Source organism: Coregonus clupeaformis, chromosome 25, assembly GCF_020615455.1.
Source record: "Coregonus clupeaformis isolate EN_2021a chromosome 25, ASM2061545v1, whole genome shotgun sequence".
NCBI lineage: Eukaryota > Metazoa > Chordata > Actinopteri > Salmoniformes > Salmonidae > Coregonus > Coregonus clupeaformis.
The window spans coordinates 19,909,162-19,928,709 of NC_059216.1; the positions used below are offsets into that span (position 1 = coordinate 19,909,162).

Consider the following 19,548-nt stretch of genomic DNA (forward strand, 5'->3'; position numbering starts at 1 on the left):
ATAACATGAAATTATTATAAAGTTTATAGGAAATCTTACACTGTATAAAAGGATGTATAATATAGAAATGGATATCAAGTGGATGAACTCAAACCTTTGACTGGAAGAATAGCATACAGTATTTTATGATCATACTAAATGTGACTAATTGTTAATGTGCTCCAGAACTGCAACAATTAATTGATACAAAACAACATATATACAGTAATATTAGCAAAGACACTATTAAGACTTTCTAGAGTACCATATATAACTGGATTTTTTTATGCTAAGGTCAACTATATACAAAGAAACATGCGGCCAGAGCTGCTCTGTGTGTGTGTGTGTCTGTCATCTTATTTGTACAGGAATTTTGCCCGTCTGTCCTTCTGAGTGGCAAACCTCTCAATGACCCTTTGATTAAAGTCAGGAATGTCCCTGACAAGTTTCTTCTCCATGGAGAGCATGGCCAGAGCGTTCAGGCGATCCTGTGTCATGCTGTTTCTCAGGAAGGTCTTGATCCTTTTCAGTGTAGAGAAGCACCTTTCTGACTCAGCAGTTGTCATGGGTGTGGTGATGAGGATCTTGAGGAGGCTGGCAGTCTCTGTGAAAGTGCTCTGAAGGTTGTTCTCCATGAAGAACTGGTACAGGGGCACTGCACCACTACAAAGCCTTGAACTCACTGTTCTCATAGATGAGGGACAGTTCGGTTTTGAGCTTGGCCTTGTTCAACATGGGGTACGCCTCCACGGTTGTTTCAAGCGCTGTATCGGGGAACTTCACACTGTGTTGTGGGAACAACTCTCCGTGCAATAGTGTTGCGCTGATGAGGTGCTGGGTGAAGGAGAACCTCTCTTTGGCATGACTCAGGATGGTATCACATACCTGTAAAGATACATCATCAGCTTTAATTTGCAATTAAGCTATTTTGATGCAAGTGATCCTGACTGACACATGCCTATGTCCAACTCAAGTATATGATTACCAAGGTGCTGATTGTTCAGGGTTTTGGCTACATACTACCAGGCCTGAAAAAAGTTCTATGGGGGAAACACTGACAATTACATCACAACTTACCTCTATAGCCAACCTCTGTTGTTCTCCTGGTCCCAGCATCCTCCGTCGCTTGATGGGCTGTTGCTGCTCGTCAGATGCGCTGTCCCCACACAAAGAGGGGAATTGAGGCCCTGGGTCCAAAAAATAAAGTTTAATTTGATAACTTGCAATCAGACTTCTTAGCTCACTGTAATTCCCCCTCAACACACAACCAGTGACTTTTATATATATATATATATATATATATATATATATATATATATATATATATATATATATATATTTTAGACAGACAGACAGACAGACAGATAGTGTGTATATACACACAAACTATGTCTAGTAACTGCTTTTAACCTGTGATGTACATAATTAACTGATGTTATTACGTTTTAAAGCCTTTTTCTATTACATTTGTGAGAGGGATGCAACATAATTTTGTTCTGCTGTGCACTTAGCAATAAAGTTAATCTTCAATAACAACTAGGCCTCTTCTAGAAATTGACCTGGTGGACACCTGAATAATTATTACAAACTGTGTAGTACTTTCCTGCATTATTATCAACGTCTGATTGTGTCTTTTTGGACAAACACTTGTTCTCGTGGTCGAGTAACAACAACTGGCGCTCCTTGAGTGACGGGGTGGTACTTGGTGAGAGAGGGAGAGAGACGACCCAAATTGCGGAGTAAACTAGAAAAACGGACGTTACACATGGCGGAGTGGCATTACCACATTTAACAAACCAAACATTGAAATACCGTTATAGAAGGTAAAGTAAAAACCCAAACTGGTCTGTGCATCAATACCGGTATATAGTAATATATAGGCAACATACCGTAAATCTGTATCAATTATGTATCAGTTTTACATGTGACCCATATCAAATTTGCGCATTCACACTGAAGGAGCACACAAATGCAATGCTCATTTGGCGTGATTGTCGTGGTAACACAGGTGAAAAAAATCCTGAATGGTATCCTAATGGCAGCCATTTTGGTTAGGGAGAAATACAAACAACTCTACTGCCATACATTCCAATTAGACTGAAGGCATACAGTTGTGTCCAAATATATTGGCACCCTTGGGCTTTTCTTAAATAATTCCCTATTTCTTCTAAAATCAGTTGAAATTTGAGAGGAAAAAAATGGGTCTCCACACCTTTAATTATATTTCTGTAAACTTAAGTTTACAATTGTAATTTAGAAAATATAGACAAATGTCATGGACTAAATTATTGGCACCCTGGAGCTAGTACTTGGTTGCACAGCTTTTGGCCAAGATAGCTGCCAACATATGCTTATTGTAGACATCAATGAGCTTGCTGCACCTTTTCTGCTGGCAATTTGGCCCATTCTTCAGCAGCAAACTGCTGTAATTCTTCAATGTTTGAGGGTTGCACTCCACCAACTTCTTTTTTCAGATCTTGCCAAAACTAATGTGGTCCCGTGTAGCTCAGTTGGTAGAGCATGGCGCTTGCAACGCCAGGGTTGTGGGTTCGTTTCCCACGGGGGCCAGTATGAAAAAATGTATGCACTCTTAACTGTAAGTCGCTCTGGATAAGAGCGTCCTTGCTAAATGACTAAAATGTAATGTAAATGTCTTCTCTTTCCTTTTAAAATACTAAAACAAATATAATTGTGACGGCTCTATGATAATCACTCACTTTGATGACCAGACACATTTAGGCTTTTAAACTGTTGTAAGTGAACTATTCATCTTTCTAACAGCATCTTTATCAGCCAATAGTATATATAGTTATTTACCTGATTGTTAGCATGCTTTCTGTGAACCTCTGGACAAGTGCTTTAATGAAGACAGGGTCGATGTTCCTCTTCTGCAGCTGGCTGAAAAGCATGTCCACATTTGGCATGATCTTGTGGAACAGTGCCAGGAAAAAACAGAAAGCCTCGTCTTCGAGCATCCTCACAAAGCCCCCGCCTCTCTGACAGTCGGGGCATCAAAGTTCCCAGAGTCTCTGATGGTCTGGAAACACGTTAGGAGGTCATCCCTGTACTCGTACACAGTGTTGTGTAACGGTAGCTGTCTTCAGGTGCTCCTCCAGCACACTGTCGAGGAGGCAACAAATCCACTAAGCCCCGGAAAATGCCGGGGTTGTCCGAGAGTCAGTCTCCTCGTGCCCACGCCCAACTCAAAAGCCCCACAGAACTTCACACAATCGATAATTTTGGATAGAATGTGCCTGTTTTTATCCACCTCCTCATTGTGTTTCCTCACCGCAATCCTGTGGCCGTCATCCAGCTGCGTAGCAATGTTCACCCTTCCTAATACAGCTAGCTTTACAGAGTTGTCCATGTGTGCCCTGGTGTTCTCATGTTTCTTTACCTTCTCTGACAGGTGCTTCTATCCCTCACTCCGGTACCTGTCCATGCTGAATCTGACCCGTCGTTTTAAAAAGCAAGCACGAAAGCAAAATAAAGCATTAGCATCAGTGCACCCAGCTAGCCAAGCCTTCCTGGTGTACCAGCTACGGAGAAGCCGCATATACTGCTTCCCTTTCTCGCTAGCCTGCTGTCTGATTGAGAGGTCAGGTTGATCTGGGCCCAGCTCTTTCACCCGGAACTTTCTCTGACAAAGTTCTCCTCTCAAACGGATCTTGGAGGAGAGATTTCACCGATTAGGGTTGGGTCTTGGAGGAGTAGCGTTTGCGTTCGCCATTGTCGTCTAGTAAAAATGGCGCCACTGGAGCCCGGTCCTTATTTTATCAGGGGCGAGCTTGGGGCGATAAATAATCGCCCTCCTTGGATTCGAATTAAAATCGCTGATTAGCTACATTTTATGTCATACATTCATATCTTAAATTAGCAATTGGCTTAACTGCTACGTAGACCCGCCTCCTCGGGGCACTTTCTGTATCGCCCAGAGCTGACGAGGCGTTTGACAGGCAGAGGAAAGGTTGCGAATATTATTTTCTATCATATCTTACACATATTACTGTGTGCATTCCATATTTCAAACACACAAATATTGACATACTGATGTTTTTATTATTATTATCTATTATTTTTATTTTTTTATTAAAAAAAAATAATTTTATTTAAGGGGCGGCGCCTAGCGCCCTCTATCGGCCAGCCGCCACTGGTCCATTACCAACTACATGTAACAAAGGAAAACAGATAAATGGCTGGTTGGCTTGGCCATTAGCGGCTGAAATCCCACACAAACAAAACAGAGGTGAGGACCAACCTGCCCGCTTAAATACCTGACCATAGAGTTAGACAGAGGGCACTCCTGCCATCTGTAATCACGTGACCACAGAGGTGGGTAGAGAGCAGTGGCGGCTGGCCGATAGAGGCGCTAGGGCGCCGCCCCTTAAATAAAATTATTTTAAAAAATAAAAAATAAAAAATAATAATAATAATAATAATAAAAACATCAGTATGTCAATATTTGTGTGTTTGAAATATGGAATGCACACGGTAATATGTGTAAGATATGATAGAAAATCATATTCGCAACCTTTCTCTGCCTGTCAAACGCCCTCGTCAGCTCTGGCGATACAGAAAGCCCCGAGGAGGCGGGTCTACGTAGCAGTTAAGCCAATTGCTAATTTAAGATATGAATGTATGACATAAAATGTAGTCAATAAGCGATCTTAAATCGAATCCAAGGAGGGCGATTATTTTACCGCCCCAAGCTCGCCCCTGATAAAATAAGGACCGGGGGTCCAGTGACGCCATTTTTACTAGACAACAATGGCGAACGCAAACGCACTCCTCCAAGACCCAACCCTAACTCGGTGAAATCTCTCCTCCAAGATCCGTTTGAGAGGAGAACTTTGTCAGAGAAAGTTCGGGTGAAAGAGCTGGGCCCAGATCAACCTGACTCTCAATCAGACAGCAGGCTAGCGAGAAAGGGAAGCAGTATATGCGCGAGCTTCTCCCGTAGCTGGTACACCAGGAAGCTGGCTAGCTGGGTGCACTGATGCTAATGCTTTATTTTGCTTTCCGTGCTTGCTTTTTAAAAACGACGGGGTCAGATTCAGCATGGACAGGTACCGGAGTGAGGGATATGAAGCACCTGTCAGAGAAGGCAAAGAAACATGAGAACACCAGGGCACACATGGACAACTCTGTAAAGCTAGCTGTATTAGGAAGGGTGAACATTGCTACGCAGCTGGATGACGCCACAGGATGCGGTGAGGAAACACAATGAGGAGGTGGATAAAAAACAGGCACATTCTATCCAAAATTATCGATGTGAAGTTCTGTGGGGCTTTTGAGTTGGCCTTCGTGGGCACGAGGAGACTGACTCTCAGACAACCCCGGCATTTCCGGGGCTTAGTGGATTTTGTTGCCTCCCGACAGTGTGCTGGAGGAGCACCTGAAGACAGCTACCGCTTTTAGGGCACGTCAAAGACGATACAGAACGAGCTGTTGGACTGTATGCTGTCAATGCTTAAGGATTACATCCTGGAGGAAGTAAAGAGTGCTGATTTTATCGCCATTCAAGCTGACGAGACGACTGACGTTTCCACCCACTGCCAGTTGGTGCTTGTGTGAGTGATTATCATAGAGCCGTCACAATTATATTTGTTTTAGTATTTTAAAAGGAAAGAGAAGACACAATCAGACGTTGATAATAATGCAGGAAAGTACTACACAGTTTGTAATAATTATTCAGGTGTCCACCAGGTCAATTTCTAGAAGAGGCCTAGTTGTTATTGAATATTAACTTTATTGCTAAGTGAACAGCAGAACAAAATTATGTTGCATCCCTCTCACAAATGTAATAGAAAAAGGCTTTAAAACGTAATAACATCAGTTAATTATGTACATCACAGGTTAAAAGCAGTTACTAGACATAGTTTGTGTGTATATACACACTGTCTGTCTGTCTGTCTGTCTGTCTGTCTGTCTATATATATATATATAAGTCACTGGTTGTGTGTTGAGGGGGAATTACAGTGAGTTAAGAAGTCTGATTGCAAGTTATCAAATTAAACTTTATTTTTTGGACCCAGGGCCTCAATTCCCCTCTCTTTGTGTGGGGACAGCGCATCTGACGAGCAGCAACAGCCCATCAAGCGACGGAGGATGCTGGGACCAGGAGAACAACAGAGGTTGGCTATAGAGGTAAGTTGTGATGTAATTGTCAGTGTTTCCCACCTAGAACTTTTTTCAGGCCTGGTAGTATGTAGCCAAAACCCTGAACAATCAGCACCTTGGTAATCATATACTTGAGTTGGACATAGGCATGTGTCAGTCAGGATCACTTGCATCAAAATAGCTTAATTGCAAATTAAAGCTGATGATGTATCTTTTACAGGTATGTGATACCATCCTGAGTCATGCCAAAGAGAGGTTCTCCTTCACCCAGCACCTCATCAGCGCAACACTATTGCACGGAGAGTTGTTCCCACAACACAGTGTGAAGTTCCCGATACAGCGCTTGAAACAACCGTGGAGGCGTACCCCATGTTGAACAAGGCCAAGCTCAAAACCAAACTGTCCCTCATCTATGAGAACAGTGAGTTCAAGGCTTGTAGTGGTGCAGTGCCCCTGTACCAGTTCTTCATGGAGAACAACCTTCAGAGCACTTTCACAGAGACTGCCAGCCCCTCCTCAAGATCCTCCATCACCACACCCATGACAACTGCTGAGTCAGAAAGGTGCTTCTCTACACTGAAAAGGATCAAGACCTTCCTGAGAAACAGCATGACACAGGATCGCCTGAACGCTCTGGCCATGCTCTCCATGGAGAAGAAACTTGTCAGGGACATTCCTGACTTTAATCAAAGGGTCATTGAGAGGTTTGCCACTCAGAAGGACAGACGGGCAAAATTCCTGTACAAATAAGATGACAGACACACACACACAGAGCAGCTCTGTGCATGTTTCTTTGTATATAGTTGACCTTAGCATAAAAAATCCAGTTATATATGGTACTCTAGAAAGTCTTAATAGTGTCTTTGCTAATATTACTGTATATATGTTGTTTTGTATCAATTAATTGTTGCAGTTCTGGAGCACATTAACAATTAGTCACATTTAGTATGATCATAAAATACTGTATGCTATTCTTCCAGTCAAAGGTTTGAGTTCATCCACTTGATATCCATTTCTATATTATACATCCTTTCATACAGTGTAAGATTTCCTATAAACTTTATAATAATTTCATGTTATTGTCCACTTTCCACTCTGTTCTGACAGCATGCCTGTTGCGTTGCCTGTTTACTACCAATGGTGAAAAAGTTCACTTTAAATGCAAATGAAAGGCTTGGGTTTGTGTAATATGTTTTTGTGTAAGAATGCCTCAACTTTTTAATATTGGCATTAAATAATTACTGAATGTTTCACTGAGCACTGCTGTCCTGCAGTTTGTGTTAAAATATATCGCGATGGTTACAGGAAAAAAAAAGTATGGCACAGCCCCACCGAGAATATTTTTCACCAGCCGCCACTGGCGGAGTCCCAAATGCCCCCCTGTTCACCTACACAGTGCATTACCTTTGACCGGAGCCCTATGGGTCCTGTTCAAAAGTAGTGTACTATATAGGGAACAGGGGGGCATTTGGGACTCAGGTTCTGTCCGTTTGTTGTCTTCTCCTGAGAAATGGAAAGTGAGGTCATGATTGTGCCTGAGAGAGAACTGGATGGGAGTTAATCTAAGCGAGTTCTATTCTCTAGGTGTGTGTGTGTGTGTGTGTGTGTGTGTGTGTGTGTGTGTGTGTGTGTGTGTGTGAGCGTGTGTGTGTGTGTGTGTGTGTGTGTGTGTGTGTGTGTGTGAGCGTGTGTGTGAGCGTGTGTGCGCTAAGCTTTAAGCCTCTCCCCTGACAGACCATTAATAACACAGAACTGAAGAATGCAGTTCTCTCTGTTCTCTTTCCATTCCTCCTCTATTCTATCCTCTTTCCCTCAGACAACATCTCCCCCCTCCTTCAAATATTCATATTCACATTCACCTGTATCATCCTTCCACTCCTCTCTTCCACTTTATTTTCCTCTCAGCCTCTCACTCCAACACCTCCTCTGTGTCCTCTGTCTCACTCCTACACCTCCTCTGTGTCCTCTGTCTCACTCCTACACCTCCTCTGTGTCCTCTGTCTCACTCCAACACCTCCTCTGTGTCCTCTGTCTCACTCCTACACCTCCTCTGTCTCACTCCTACACCTCCTCTGTGTCCTCTGTCTCACTCCTACACCTCCTCTGTTTCCTCTGTCTCACTCCTACACCTCCTCTGTGTCCTCTGTCTCTCTCCACCACCTCCTCTGTGTCCTCTGTCTCACTCCTACACCTCCTCTGTTTTTCTCTGTCTCACTCCTACACCTCCTCTGTTTCGTCTGTCTCACTCCTACACCTCCTCTGTGTCCTCTGTCTCACTCCTACACCGCCTCTGTGTCCTCTGTCTCACTCCTACACCTCCTCTGTGTCCTCTGTCTCACTCCTACACCGCCTCTGTGTCCTCTGTCTCACTCCTACACCTCCTCTGTCTCACTCCTACACCTCCTCTGTGTCCTCTGTCTCACTCCTACACCTCCTCTGTCTCACTCCTACACCTCCTCTGTGTCCTCTGTCTCACTCCTACACCTCCTCTGTGTCCTCTGTCTCACTCCTACACCTCCTCTGTCTCACTCCTACACCGCCTCTGTGTCCTCTGTCTCACTCCTACACCTCCTCTGTTTCGTCTGTCTCACTCCTACACCTCCTCTGTGTCCTCTGTCTCACTCCTACACCTCCTCTGTTTCGTCTGTCTCACTCCTACACCGCCTCTGTGTCCTCTGTCTCACTCCTACACCTCCTCTGTGTCCTCTGTCTCACTCCTACACCTCCTCTGTGTCCTCTGTCTCACTCCTACACCTCCTCTGTGTCCTCTGTCTCACTCCTACACCTCCTCTGTGTCCTCTGTCTCACTCCTACACCTCCTCTGTCTCACTCCTACACCTCCTCTGTGTCCTCTGTCTCACTCCTACACCTCCTCTGTCTCCTCTGTCTCACTCCTACACCGCCTCTGTGTCCTCTGTCTCACTCCTACACCTCCTCTGTGTCCTCTGTCTCACTCCTACACCTCCTCTGTGTCCTCTGTCTCACTCCTACACCTCCTCTGTGTCCTCTGTCTCACTCCTACACCTCCTCTGTGTCCTCTGTCTCACTCCTACACCTCCTCTGTGTCCTCTGTCTCACTCCTACACCTCCTCTGTGTCCTCTGTCTCTCTCCTACACCTCCTCTGTGTCCTCTGTCTCTCTCCTACACCTCCTCTGTGTCCTCTGTCTCACTCCTACACCTCCTCTGTGTCCTCTGTCTCACTCCTACACCTCCTCTGTGTCCTCTGTCTCACTCCTACACCTCCCCTGTGTCCTCTGTCTCACTCCACCACCTCCTCTGTGTCCTCTGTCTCACTCCTACACCTCCTCTGTTTTTCTCTGTCTCACTCCTACACCTCCTCTGTGTCCTCTGTCTCTCTCTATCCTCTGTGTCCTCTGTGGTCCTCTGTAGCTCAGCTGGTAGAGCACGGCGCTTGTAACGCCAAGGTAGTGGGTTCGATCCCCGGGACCACCCATACACAAAAAATGTATGCACACATGACTGTAAGTCGCTTTGGATAAAAGCGTCTGCTAAATGGCATATTATTATTATTATTATCAATTACATTCGAATGGAAACACTCGTTATGATGAAATATCTGGGTTAAAAGGGTCCAGTTAGAGTGCAGTTCATGCAGACAACATTAGAGTCGTGCTAGAGACTGGGTGCTGGAGACTGGGTGCTGGAGACTGGGTGCTAGAGACTGGGTGCTAGAGACTGGGTGCTGGAGACTGGGTGCTAGAGACTGGGTGCTGGAGACTGGGTGCTGGAGACTGGGTGCTAGAGACTGGGTGCTGGAGACTGGGTGCTGGAGACTGGGTGCTAGAGACTGGGTGCTAGAGACTGGGTGCTAGAGACTGGGTGCTAGAGACTGGGTGCTAGAGACTGGGTGCTGGAGACTGGGTGCTAGAGACTGGGTGCTAGAGACTGGGTGCTAGAGACTGGGTGCTAGAGACTGGGTGCTAGAGACTGGGTGCTGGAGACTGGGTGCTGGAGACTGGGTGCTGGAGACTGGGTGCTAGAGACTGGGTGCTAGAGACTGGGTGCTAGAGACTGGGTGCTAGAGACTGGGTGCTAGAGACTGGGTGCTAGAGACTGGGTGCTAGAGACTGGGTGCTAGAGACTGGGTGCTGGAGACTGGGTGCTAGAGACTGGGTGCTGGAGACTGGGTGCTAGAGACTGGGTGCTAGAGACTGGGTGCTAGAGACTGGGTGCTAGAGACTGGGTGCTGGAGACTGGGTGCTAGAGACTGGGTGCTGGAGACTGGGTGCTGGAGACTGGGTGCTGGAGACTGGGTGCTAGAGACTGGGTGCTGGAGACTGGGTGCTGGAGACTGGGTGCTAGAGACTGGGTGCTAGAGACTGGGTGCTAGAGACTGGGTGCTGGAGACTGGGTGCTAGAGACTGGGTGCTAGAGACTGGGTGTCTCACACCTTTGAGGATGATGGAAAATGTGACTGTGGATTTTCAAACAGGGTTGACAACGTTACCAAACATCTACAGTGTGAGAGATGAGAGTTGACATCAATAAGAGTGAAACATCTTCTAACCAGAGCCATATATTTTCTAACTGGTAACCCATCTTTCCTTCTCACCCCAGCTTCCTGTTTTTTTTTACCCCTGACCTCTGTGTGCTGCAACGTCTAAACTCTAACTTCTGTGTGTTCTGCCCCCTGGAGATGACCCAGTCCCCGTGGGCGGAGCAGCAGGGTCAGCTCATAGGTGGTTTCGATGAGAAGGCCTACCTGTTGGAGAAACAGCTCAAGGCGGGAGACGACCCCTACAGAGACCACGCCTTCAACCTGGCTGAGAGCGACCGACTCGGCTCCGAACGGGCCATCAGAGACACACGGCACTACAGGTGTCTTAGTAGTTATAAAAAGCAAACATTGATTAGGATTTATAGTGGTGTTGCTTTCATGTGAAGGGCGAACAGGACAAGATGCACAGTAGCTGTGAATACGTTACTAAAACAACGTTACTAAAACAACGTTACTAAAACAACGTTACTAAAACAATGCTTCTTCTTATTGTTTGTAGGTGTGCCTCCGTGAATTATGACGCTAACCTTCCTCCTACGAGCATCATCATCACCTTCCACAATGAAGCTCGCTCCACCCTGCTACGCACCATCAAAAGGTAAGGAACCATTGTATGCCTTTCACAATGAAGAATTGACCCTCAATATAGTGTTTAATGCTGCCTTTTCCCTCCGTCTCTCAGTGTCCTGATGAGGAGCCCTCCCTCTCTGATCCAGGAGATCATCCTGATAGACGACTTCAGTACCGACCGTGAGTCTCTGCTTTTTCTCAGTTCTCCTCTTTAGATAGTCTCCAGTCTTTACACGGCTCCCACCGTGAGGATCTGGCTGTAATCCTGCTCTCTGTGAGGTCCCTGTCTGTTCTCCTTTGTGAGTCTCTTTACGTTGACACAAGATGTCCAGCGCTGATTCTCTCTAGGTTGTCTCCAACTTCTGTGTGTTGACCTGTCAGAAAAACACAGAATGATATGACCTCACTCAGAACACTATCTATATCACTCACTGTGTGATCACACACACACACACACACACACACACAGACAGAGACACATACTGAGGTGTCGGAGCTGGCCCAGTTTCCTAACAGGAGGTTTAAGCAGCAGCTGAAGCAGCAGTATAGTGGTAACAGCAGTATAGTGGTAACAGCAGTATAGTGGTAACAGCAGCAGTATAGTGGTAACAGCAGCAGTATAGTGGTAACAGCAGCAGTATAGTGGTAACAGCAGCAGTATAGTGGTAACAGCAGCATTATAGTGGTAACAGCAGTATAGTGGTAACAGCAGTATAGTGGTAACAGCAGCAGTATAGTGGTAACAGCAGTATAGTGGTAACAGCAGCAGTATAGTGGTAACAGCAGTATAGTGATAACAGCAGTATAGTGATAACAGCAGCAGTATAGTGGTAACAGCAGTATAGTGGTAACAGCAGCAGTATAGTGGTAACAGCAGCAGTATAGTGGTAACAGCAGCAGTATAGTGGTAACAGCAGCATTATAGTGGTAACAGCAGCAGTATAGTGGTAACAGCAGCAGTATAGTGGTAACAGCAGCAGTATAGTGGTAACAGCAGTATAGTGGTAACAGCAGCAGTATAGTGGTAGCAGCAGTATAGTGGTAACAGCAGTATAGTGGTAACAGTAGCAGTATAGTGGTAACAGCAGCAGTATAGTGGTAACAGCAGCAGTATAGTGGTAACAGCAGTATAGTGGTAACAGCAGTATAGTGGTAACAGCAGCAGTATAGTGGTAACAGCAGTATAGTGGTAGCAGCAGTATAGTGGTAACAGCAGTATAGTGGTAACAGCAGCAGTATAGTGGTAACAGCAGTATAGTGGTAACAGCAGCAGTATAGTGGTAACAGCAGCAGTATAGTGGTAACAGCAGCAGTATAGTGGTAACAGCAGCAGTATAGTGGTAACAGCAGCAGTATAGTGGTAACAGCAGCAGTATAGTGGTAACAGCAGTATAGTGGTAACAGCAGTATAGTGGTAACAGCAGCAGTATAGTGGTAACAGCAGCAGTATAGTGGTAACAGCAGTATAGTGGTAACAGCAGCAGTATAGTGGTAACAGCAGCAGTATAGTGGTAACAGCAGTATAGTGGTAACAGCAGCAGTATAGTGGTAACAGCAGTATAGTGGTAACAGCAGTATAGTGGTAACAGCAGCAGTATAGTGGTAACAGCAGCAGTATAGTGGTAACAGCAGCAGTATAGTGGTAACAGCAGCAGTATAGTGGTAACAGCAGTATAGTGGTAACAGCAGCAGTATAGTGTTAACAGCAGTAGTATAGTGGTAACAGCAGTATAGTGGTAACAGCAGCAGTATAGTGGTAACAGCAGCAGTATAGTGGTAACAGCAGTATAGTGGTAACAGCAGTATAGTGGTAACAGCAGCAGTATAGTGGTAACAGCAGCAGTATAGTGGTAACAGCCGCAGTATAATGGTAACAGCAGCAGTATAGTGGTAACAGCAGTATAGTGGTAACAGCAGCAGTATAGTGGTAACAGCAGCAGTATAGTGGTAACAGCAGCAGTATAGTGGTAACAGCAGTATAGTGGTAACAGCAGTATAGTGGTAACAGCAGCAGTATAGTGGTAACAGCAGTAGTATAGTGGTAACAGCAGTATAGTGGTAACAGCAGTATAGTGGTAACAGCAGCAGTATAGTGGTAACAGCAGCAGTATAGTGGTAACAGCAGTATAGTGGTAACAGCAGCAGTATAGTGGTAACAGCAGTATAGTGGTAACAGCAGCAGTATAGTGGTAACAGCAGTATAGTGGTAACAGCAGCAGTATAGTGGTAACAGCAGTATAGTGGTAACAGCAGCAGTATAGTGGTAACAGCAGTATAGTGGTAACAGCAGCAGTATAGTGGTAACAGCAGCAGTATAGTTGTAACAGCAGCAGTATAGTGGTAACAGCAGCAGTATAGTGGTAACAGCAGTATAGTGGTAACAGCAGAAGTATAGTGGTAACAGCAGCAGTATAGTGGTAACAGCAGCAGTATAGTGGTAACAGCAGCAGTATAGTGGTAACAGCAGCAGTATAGTGGTAACAGCAGTATAGTGGTAACAGCAGCAGTATAGTGGTAACAGCAGTATAGTGGTAACAGCAGTATAGTGGTAACAGAAGTATAGTGGTAACAGCAGCATTATAGTGGTAACAGCAGTATAGTGGTAACAGCAGTATAGTGTTAACAGCAGCAGTATAGTGGTAACAGCAGCAGTATAGTGGTAACAGCAGTATAGTGGTAACAGCAGCAGTATAGTGGTAACAGCAGCAGTATAGTGGTAACAGCAGTATAGTGGTAACAGCAGTATAGTGGTAACAGCAGCAGTATAGTGGTAACAGCAGCAGTATAGTGGTAACAGCAGTAGTATAGTGGTAACAGCAGCAGTATAGTGGTAACAGCAGCAGTATAGTGGTAACAGCAGCAGTATAGTGGTAACAGCAGCAGTATAGTGGTAACAGCAGCAGTATAGTGGTAACAGCAGCAGTATAGTGGTAACAGCAGCAGTATAGTGGTAACAGCAGCAGTATAGTGGTAACAGCAGTATAGTGGTAACAGCAGTAGTATAGTGGTAACAGCAGCAGTATAGTGGTAACAGCAGTAGTATAGTGGTAACAGCAGTAGTATAGTGGTAACAGTAGCAGTATAGTGGTAACAGCAGTAGTATAGTGGTAACAGCAGCAGTATAGTGGTAACAGCAGCAGTATAGTGGTAACAGCAGCAGTATAGTGGTAACAGCAGTATAGTGGTAACAGCAGCAGTATAGTGGTAACAGCAGCAGTATAGTGGTAACAGCAGCAGTATAGTGGTAACAGCAGTATAGTGGTAACAGCAGTAGTATAGTGGTAACAGCAGTAGTATAGTGGTAACAGCAGCAGTATAGTGGTAACAGCAGCAGTATAGTGGTAACAGCAGTAGTATAGTGGTAACAGCAGCAGTATAGTGGTAACAGCAGCAGTATAGTGGTAACAGCAGCAGTATAGTGGTAACAGCAGCAGTATAGTGGTAACAGCAGCAGTATAGTGGTAACAGCAGTAGTATAGTGGTAACAGCAGCAGTATAGTGGTAACAGCAGCAGTATAGTGGTAACAGCAGTATAGTGGTAACAGCAGCAGTATAGTGGTAACAGCAGCAGTATAGTGGTAACAGCAGCAGTATAGTGGTAACAGCAGCAGTATAGTGGTAACAGCAGCAGTATAGTGGTAACAGCAGCAGTATAGTGGTAACAGCAGCAGTATAGTGGTAACAGCAGCAGTATAGTGGTAACAGCAGCAGTATAGTGGTAACAGCAGTAGTATAGTGGTAACAGTAGCAGTATAGTGGTAACAGCAGTAGTATAGTGGTAACAGCAGTAGTATAGTGGTAACAGCAGCAGTATAGTGGTAACAGCAGTAGTATAGTGGTAACAGCAGCAGTATAGTGGTAACAGCAGCAGTATAGTGGTAACAGCAGCAGTATAGTGGTAACAGCAGCAGTATAGTGGTAACAGCAGCAGTATAGTGGTAACAGCAGTAGTATAGTGGTAACAGCAGCAGTATAGTGGTAACAGCAGCAGTATAGTGGGAACAGCAGTATAGTGGTAACAGCAGCAGTATAGTGGTAACAGCAGCAGTATAGTGGTAACAGCAGCAGTATAGTGGTAACAGCAGCGGCATAGTGGTAACAGCAGCAGTATAGTGGTAACAGCAGTATAGTGGTAACAGCAGCAGTATAGTGGTAACAGCAGCAGTATAGTGGTAACAGCAGCAGTATAGTGGTAACAGCAGTATAGTGGTAACAGCAGCAGTATAGTGGTAACAGCAGCAGTATAGTGGTAACAGCAGCAGTATAGTGGTAACAGCAGTATAGTGGTAACAGCAGTATAGTGATAACAGCAGCAGTATAGTGGTAACAGCAGCAGTATAGTGGTAACAGCAGCAGTATAGTGGTAACAGCAGTATAGTGGTAACAGCAGCAGTATAGTGGTAACAGCAGCAGTATAGTGGTAACAGCAGTATAGTGGTAACAGCAGTATAGTGATAACAGCAGCAGTATAGTGGTAACAGCAGTAGTATAGTGGTAACAGCAGCAGTATAGTGGTAACAGCAGCAGTATAGTGGTAACAGCAGCAGTATAGTGGTAACAGCAGCAGTATAGTGGTAACAGCAGCAGTATAGTGGTAACAGCAGTAGTATAGTGGTAACAGCAGCAGTATAGTGGTAACAGCAGCAGTATAGTGGTAACAGCAGCAGTATAGTGGTAACAGCAGCAGTATAGTGGTAACAGCAGTATAGTGGTAACAGCAGCAGTATAGTGGTAACAGCAGCAGTATAGTGGTAACAGCAGCAGTATAGTGGTAACAGCAGCAGTATAGTGGTAACAGCAGCAGTATAGTGGTAACAGCAGCAGTATAGTGGTAACAGCAGTATAGTGGTAACAGCAGCAGTATAGTGGTAACAGCAGCAGTATAGTGGTAACAGCAGTATAGTGGTAACAAATCATGATTTTGTTTTATTTTCCAACATGAAGTTTAGGAGTCAGTGTTTGGGCCAGCCACCTCTATAGAAACAGGTGTATTAACAAGGATTGGGTGCTACAGTGTATTAATTTAACAATATGTTTGTTATTGCCTTGGATTGAATTAGAACATATCATTATGTAAATAAATGTCCTAAATTTGGAGACTTAACTGTTTTTTAAAATAGTTTTTTTGGGGTTGGACAGCAATTTACACCACTTCAGTAGAATCACCCATATAGTGTCCTTCTATGACCCTAGTGCACTATAAAGGGAATGAGGAGTCATTTGGAACTCGCTCCATGCCTGCAGACCAGGAAGCTCAGAGGAGGATCATCCTTTTAATGCTAGCCTTAATCACTACAGGACTGTTGCTTTAATCACCAGAGAACTGCCCTTAATCAAGGAAGCTGTTGCTGATCGAGATGAAAGGACCATGTGACTCCACTAGACAGACAGACGGACGGACAGATTGACGAGCGGGCAGGCAGGCAGGCAGGCAGGCAGGCAGGCAGGCAGGCAGGCATACAGACAGACAGACAGACAGACAGGCAGGCGGGCGGGCGGACGGACGGACAGATTGACGAGCGGGCAGGCAGGCAGGCAGGCAGGCAGGCAGGCAGGCAGGCAGGCATACAGGCAGACAGACAGACGGACGGGCGGGCGGGCGGGCGGGCGGGCGGACGGACAGATTGACGAGCGGGCAGGCAGGCAGGCATACAGGCAGACAGACAGACAGGCCTTAAACAGGAATGTCACATGTACAGTATGTGCTTAGGTTTAGCCACACAACACACACACACACACACACACACACACACACACACACACACACACACACAACACACACACACACACACACACACACAACACACACACCCTGACACACCCACCAGCTGTCTGCGCACAGCACATATAAGCCGGGGATATCAACCACTTAAAGTTGGCCTTCCTATGGAGTGATCAACAGGACTCCAGCCAGGCTTTAGATAAGGGAGGGTGTGTGTGTGTGTGTGTGTGTGTGTGTGTGTGTGTGTGTGTGTGTGTGTGTGTGTGTGTGTGTGTGTGTGTGTGTGTGTGTGTGTGTGTGTATAATATTAAAACATATCTGCAGACACACCAGATATTGTCTTAGGGTGAGGCTGAAAGCAGTCAGAGTGATGTATGGTGTGACAGAGACCATTCTGCTCATCTGGGATTTATGGATGGAACACAGATTTTTTGCTTAATCCTAAATCATAATAATCACTGGGTTTAGGTCATTTTGTGTGTAAACAATAAATCACAGTTGTGTGTGTGTGTGTGTGTGTGTGTGTGTGTGTGTGTGTGTGTGTGTGTGTGTGTGTGTGTGTGTGTGTGTGTGTGTGTGTGTGTGTGTGTGTGTGTGTGTGTGTGTGTGTGTGTGTGTGTGTGTGTGTGTGTGTGTGTGTTGTGTGTTGTGTGTGTGTGTGTGTGTGTGTGTGTGTGTGTGTGTGTGTGTGTGTGTGTGTGTGTGTGTGTGTGTGTGTGTGTGTGTGTGTGTGTGTGTGTGTGTGTGTGTGTGTGTGTGTGTGTGTGTGTGTGTGTGTGTGTGTGTGTGTGTGTGTGTGTGTGTGTGTGTGTCTAACGTGACAGCCTCTCTTATCTTCCAGCGGAGGACTGCCAGTTGCTCTCCCAGATCCCCAAAGTACGATGCCTGAGGAACGACCGCCGAGAGGGTGAGCGTCAAATGAAATCAAGTAACATCTTATACAACAGGTGTAGACTTTTCTGTGAAATGCTGATTTACGAGCCCTTTCCCAACAATGCAGAGTTAAAAAGGAAGAGAATTAGCTAATAACAACAGAAGAGAGCAACACAGTAAATAACAACAACGAGGCTGTAAACAAGGAGTACCGGGACCGAGTCAATGTGCAGTGGTATAACGAGGCTGTAAACCAGGAGTACCGGGACCGAGTCAATGTGCAGTGGTATAACGAGGCTGTAAACCAGGAGTACCGGGACCGAGTCAATGTGCAGTGGTACGAGGTAGTGGAGGTAATATGTACATGTAGGGGTAAAAGTGACTAGGCAATCAGGATAGATAATAAACAGAGTAGCAGCAGCGTACTGTATGTGCGTGTGTGCGTGTGTGTGTGTGTGTGTGTGTGTGTGTGTGTGTGTGTGTGTGTGTGTGTGTGTGTGTGTGTGTGTGTGCGTGTGTGTGCGTGTGTGTGTGGAAATCTGTCGTACGTACGGTCACTGTGGGGACGATGTCATCCATGCACTTATTGATGAAGCCGGTGACTGATGGGGTAAACTCCTCAATGTTATCGGATGAATCCCAGAACATATTCCAGTCTGTGCTAACGAAGCAGTCTTGTAACTTAGCGTCCTCTTCGTCAGACCACTTTCGTACTGAGCGCGTCACTGGTACTTCCTGTTTGAGTTTTCGCTTGTAACAAGGAAGAAGGAGGATGGAGTCATGGTCTGATTTACAGAAGGGAGGGCGAGGGAGGGCCTTGTGTGCGTTTCAGTGGGTAGAGTAAAAGTGGTCCAGAGTGTTAGCGCCTCTAGTTTGTTTATGGCCCTGTACAGCTCGTTGAGTGTCTGCTTTAGTGCCATTATCATTTGTGGTGGAATGTAGATTGATGATTTCAGATGAAAACTGTCTCAGTAGAGAAAAAGGTCTGCAATTTACAATGAGGTATTCTAGTTCAGGTGAGCAAAAGGTCAAGACTTCCTTCGCCACTTAAAGCAGCGCACTAGTTGTTGTTTACAAAGAGGCACACCCCTCCACCCTTTGGTTTTGCCCGAGTCCGCTGTCCGGTCACGACGGAGCATGGAGAAACGCTGTCCGGTCACGACGGAGCATGGAGATACGCTGTCCGGTCACGACGGAGCATGGAGAAACAGCCCCGTCCCGTTGGTAGTGTTTATAATAATAATAATAATATGCCATTTATCAGACGCTCCCGTTGGTAGTGTTTGTATGTGTGTGGGTGGGCGTGTTGCACAGGGGAGTTGTGAGGAGACAGCCAACAGGGAGAGAGACCAGAGACTAGACGGGGAAACAAAAATACTAATGCCTAAGAGAAGAAGAAGAACTACTGTAGTAGTATCTGTGTTAACGTCTGTTTTGGAGAGTCTCTGTGTTCATTGCTGTTTTGGAGAGTCTCTGTGTTCATTGCTGTTTTGGAGAGTCTCTGTGTTCATTGCTGTTTTGGAGAGTGTCTGTGTTAATTTCTGCACTGTGTCTGACTAGTGTCCTGTCCAGGGGTACTTGTACATCAAACTGCCTCACACTACAGAATCAGGAGATAGGCTCCTGCCCTATGGGCCGTCCAAGGCTGACTTACTTACTATTGTGTCTGACTAGCTAGCGGGTTTCTTTCTAGCTGTATATCCCATACTGACATTCTTATCTCGCTCTGTGTTCCTCCAAGGTCTGATCCGGTCCCGGGTGCGA

General features: G+C 45.6%; 1 protein-coding gene across 1 annotated transcript in view; it reads left to right on the forward strand.

Moving 5' to 3' along the window:
• galnt16 (UDP-N-acetyl-alpha-D-galactosamine:polypeptide N-acetylgalactosaminyltransferase 16) overlaps positions 1–19,548 on the forward strand; it is a 57,184-nt gene that overhangs the window by 10,989 nt on the left and 26,647 nt on the right. The window contains exons 2-6 of the mRNA XM_041847393.2: positions 10,758–10,939; positions 11,119–11,217; positions 11,302–11,369; positions 17,753–17,818; positions 19,526–19,548. The exon at positions 19,526–19,548 is cut by the window's right edge and continues 99 nt beyond it. Coding sequence (XP_041703327.1) covers positions 10,758–10,939; positions 11,119–11,217; positions 11,302–11,369; positions 17,753–17,818; positions 19,526–19,548 — 438 coding nt within the window. The remainder of the gene's footprint in view (positions 1–10,757; positions 10,940–11,118; positions 11,218–11,301; positions 11,370–17,752; positions 17,819–19,525) is intronic.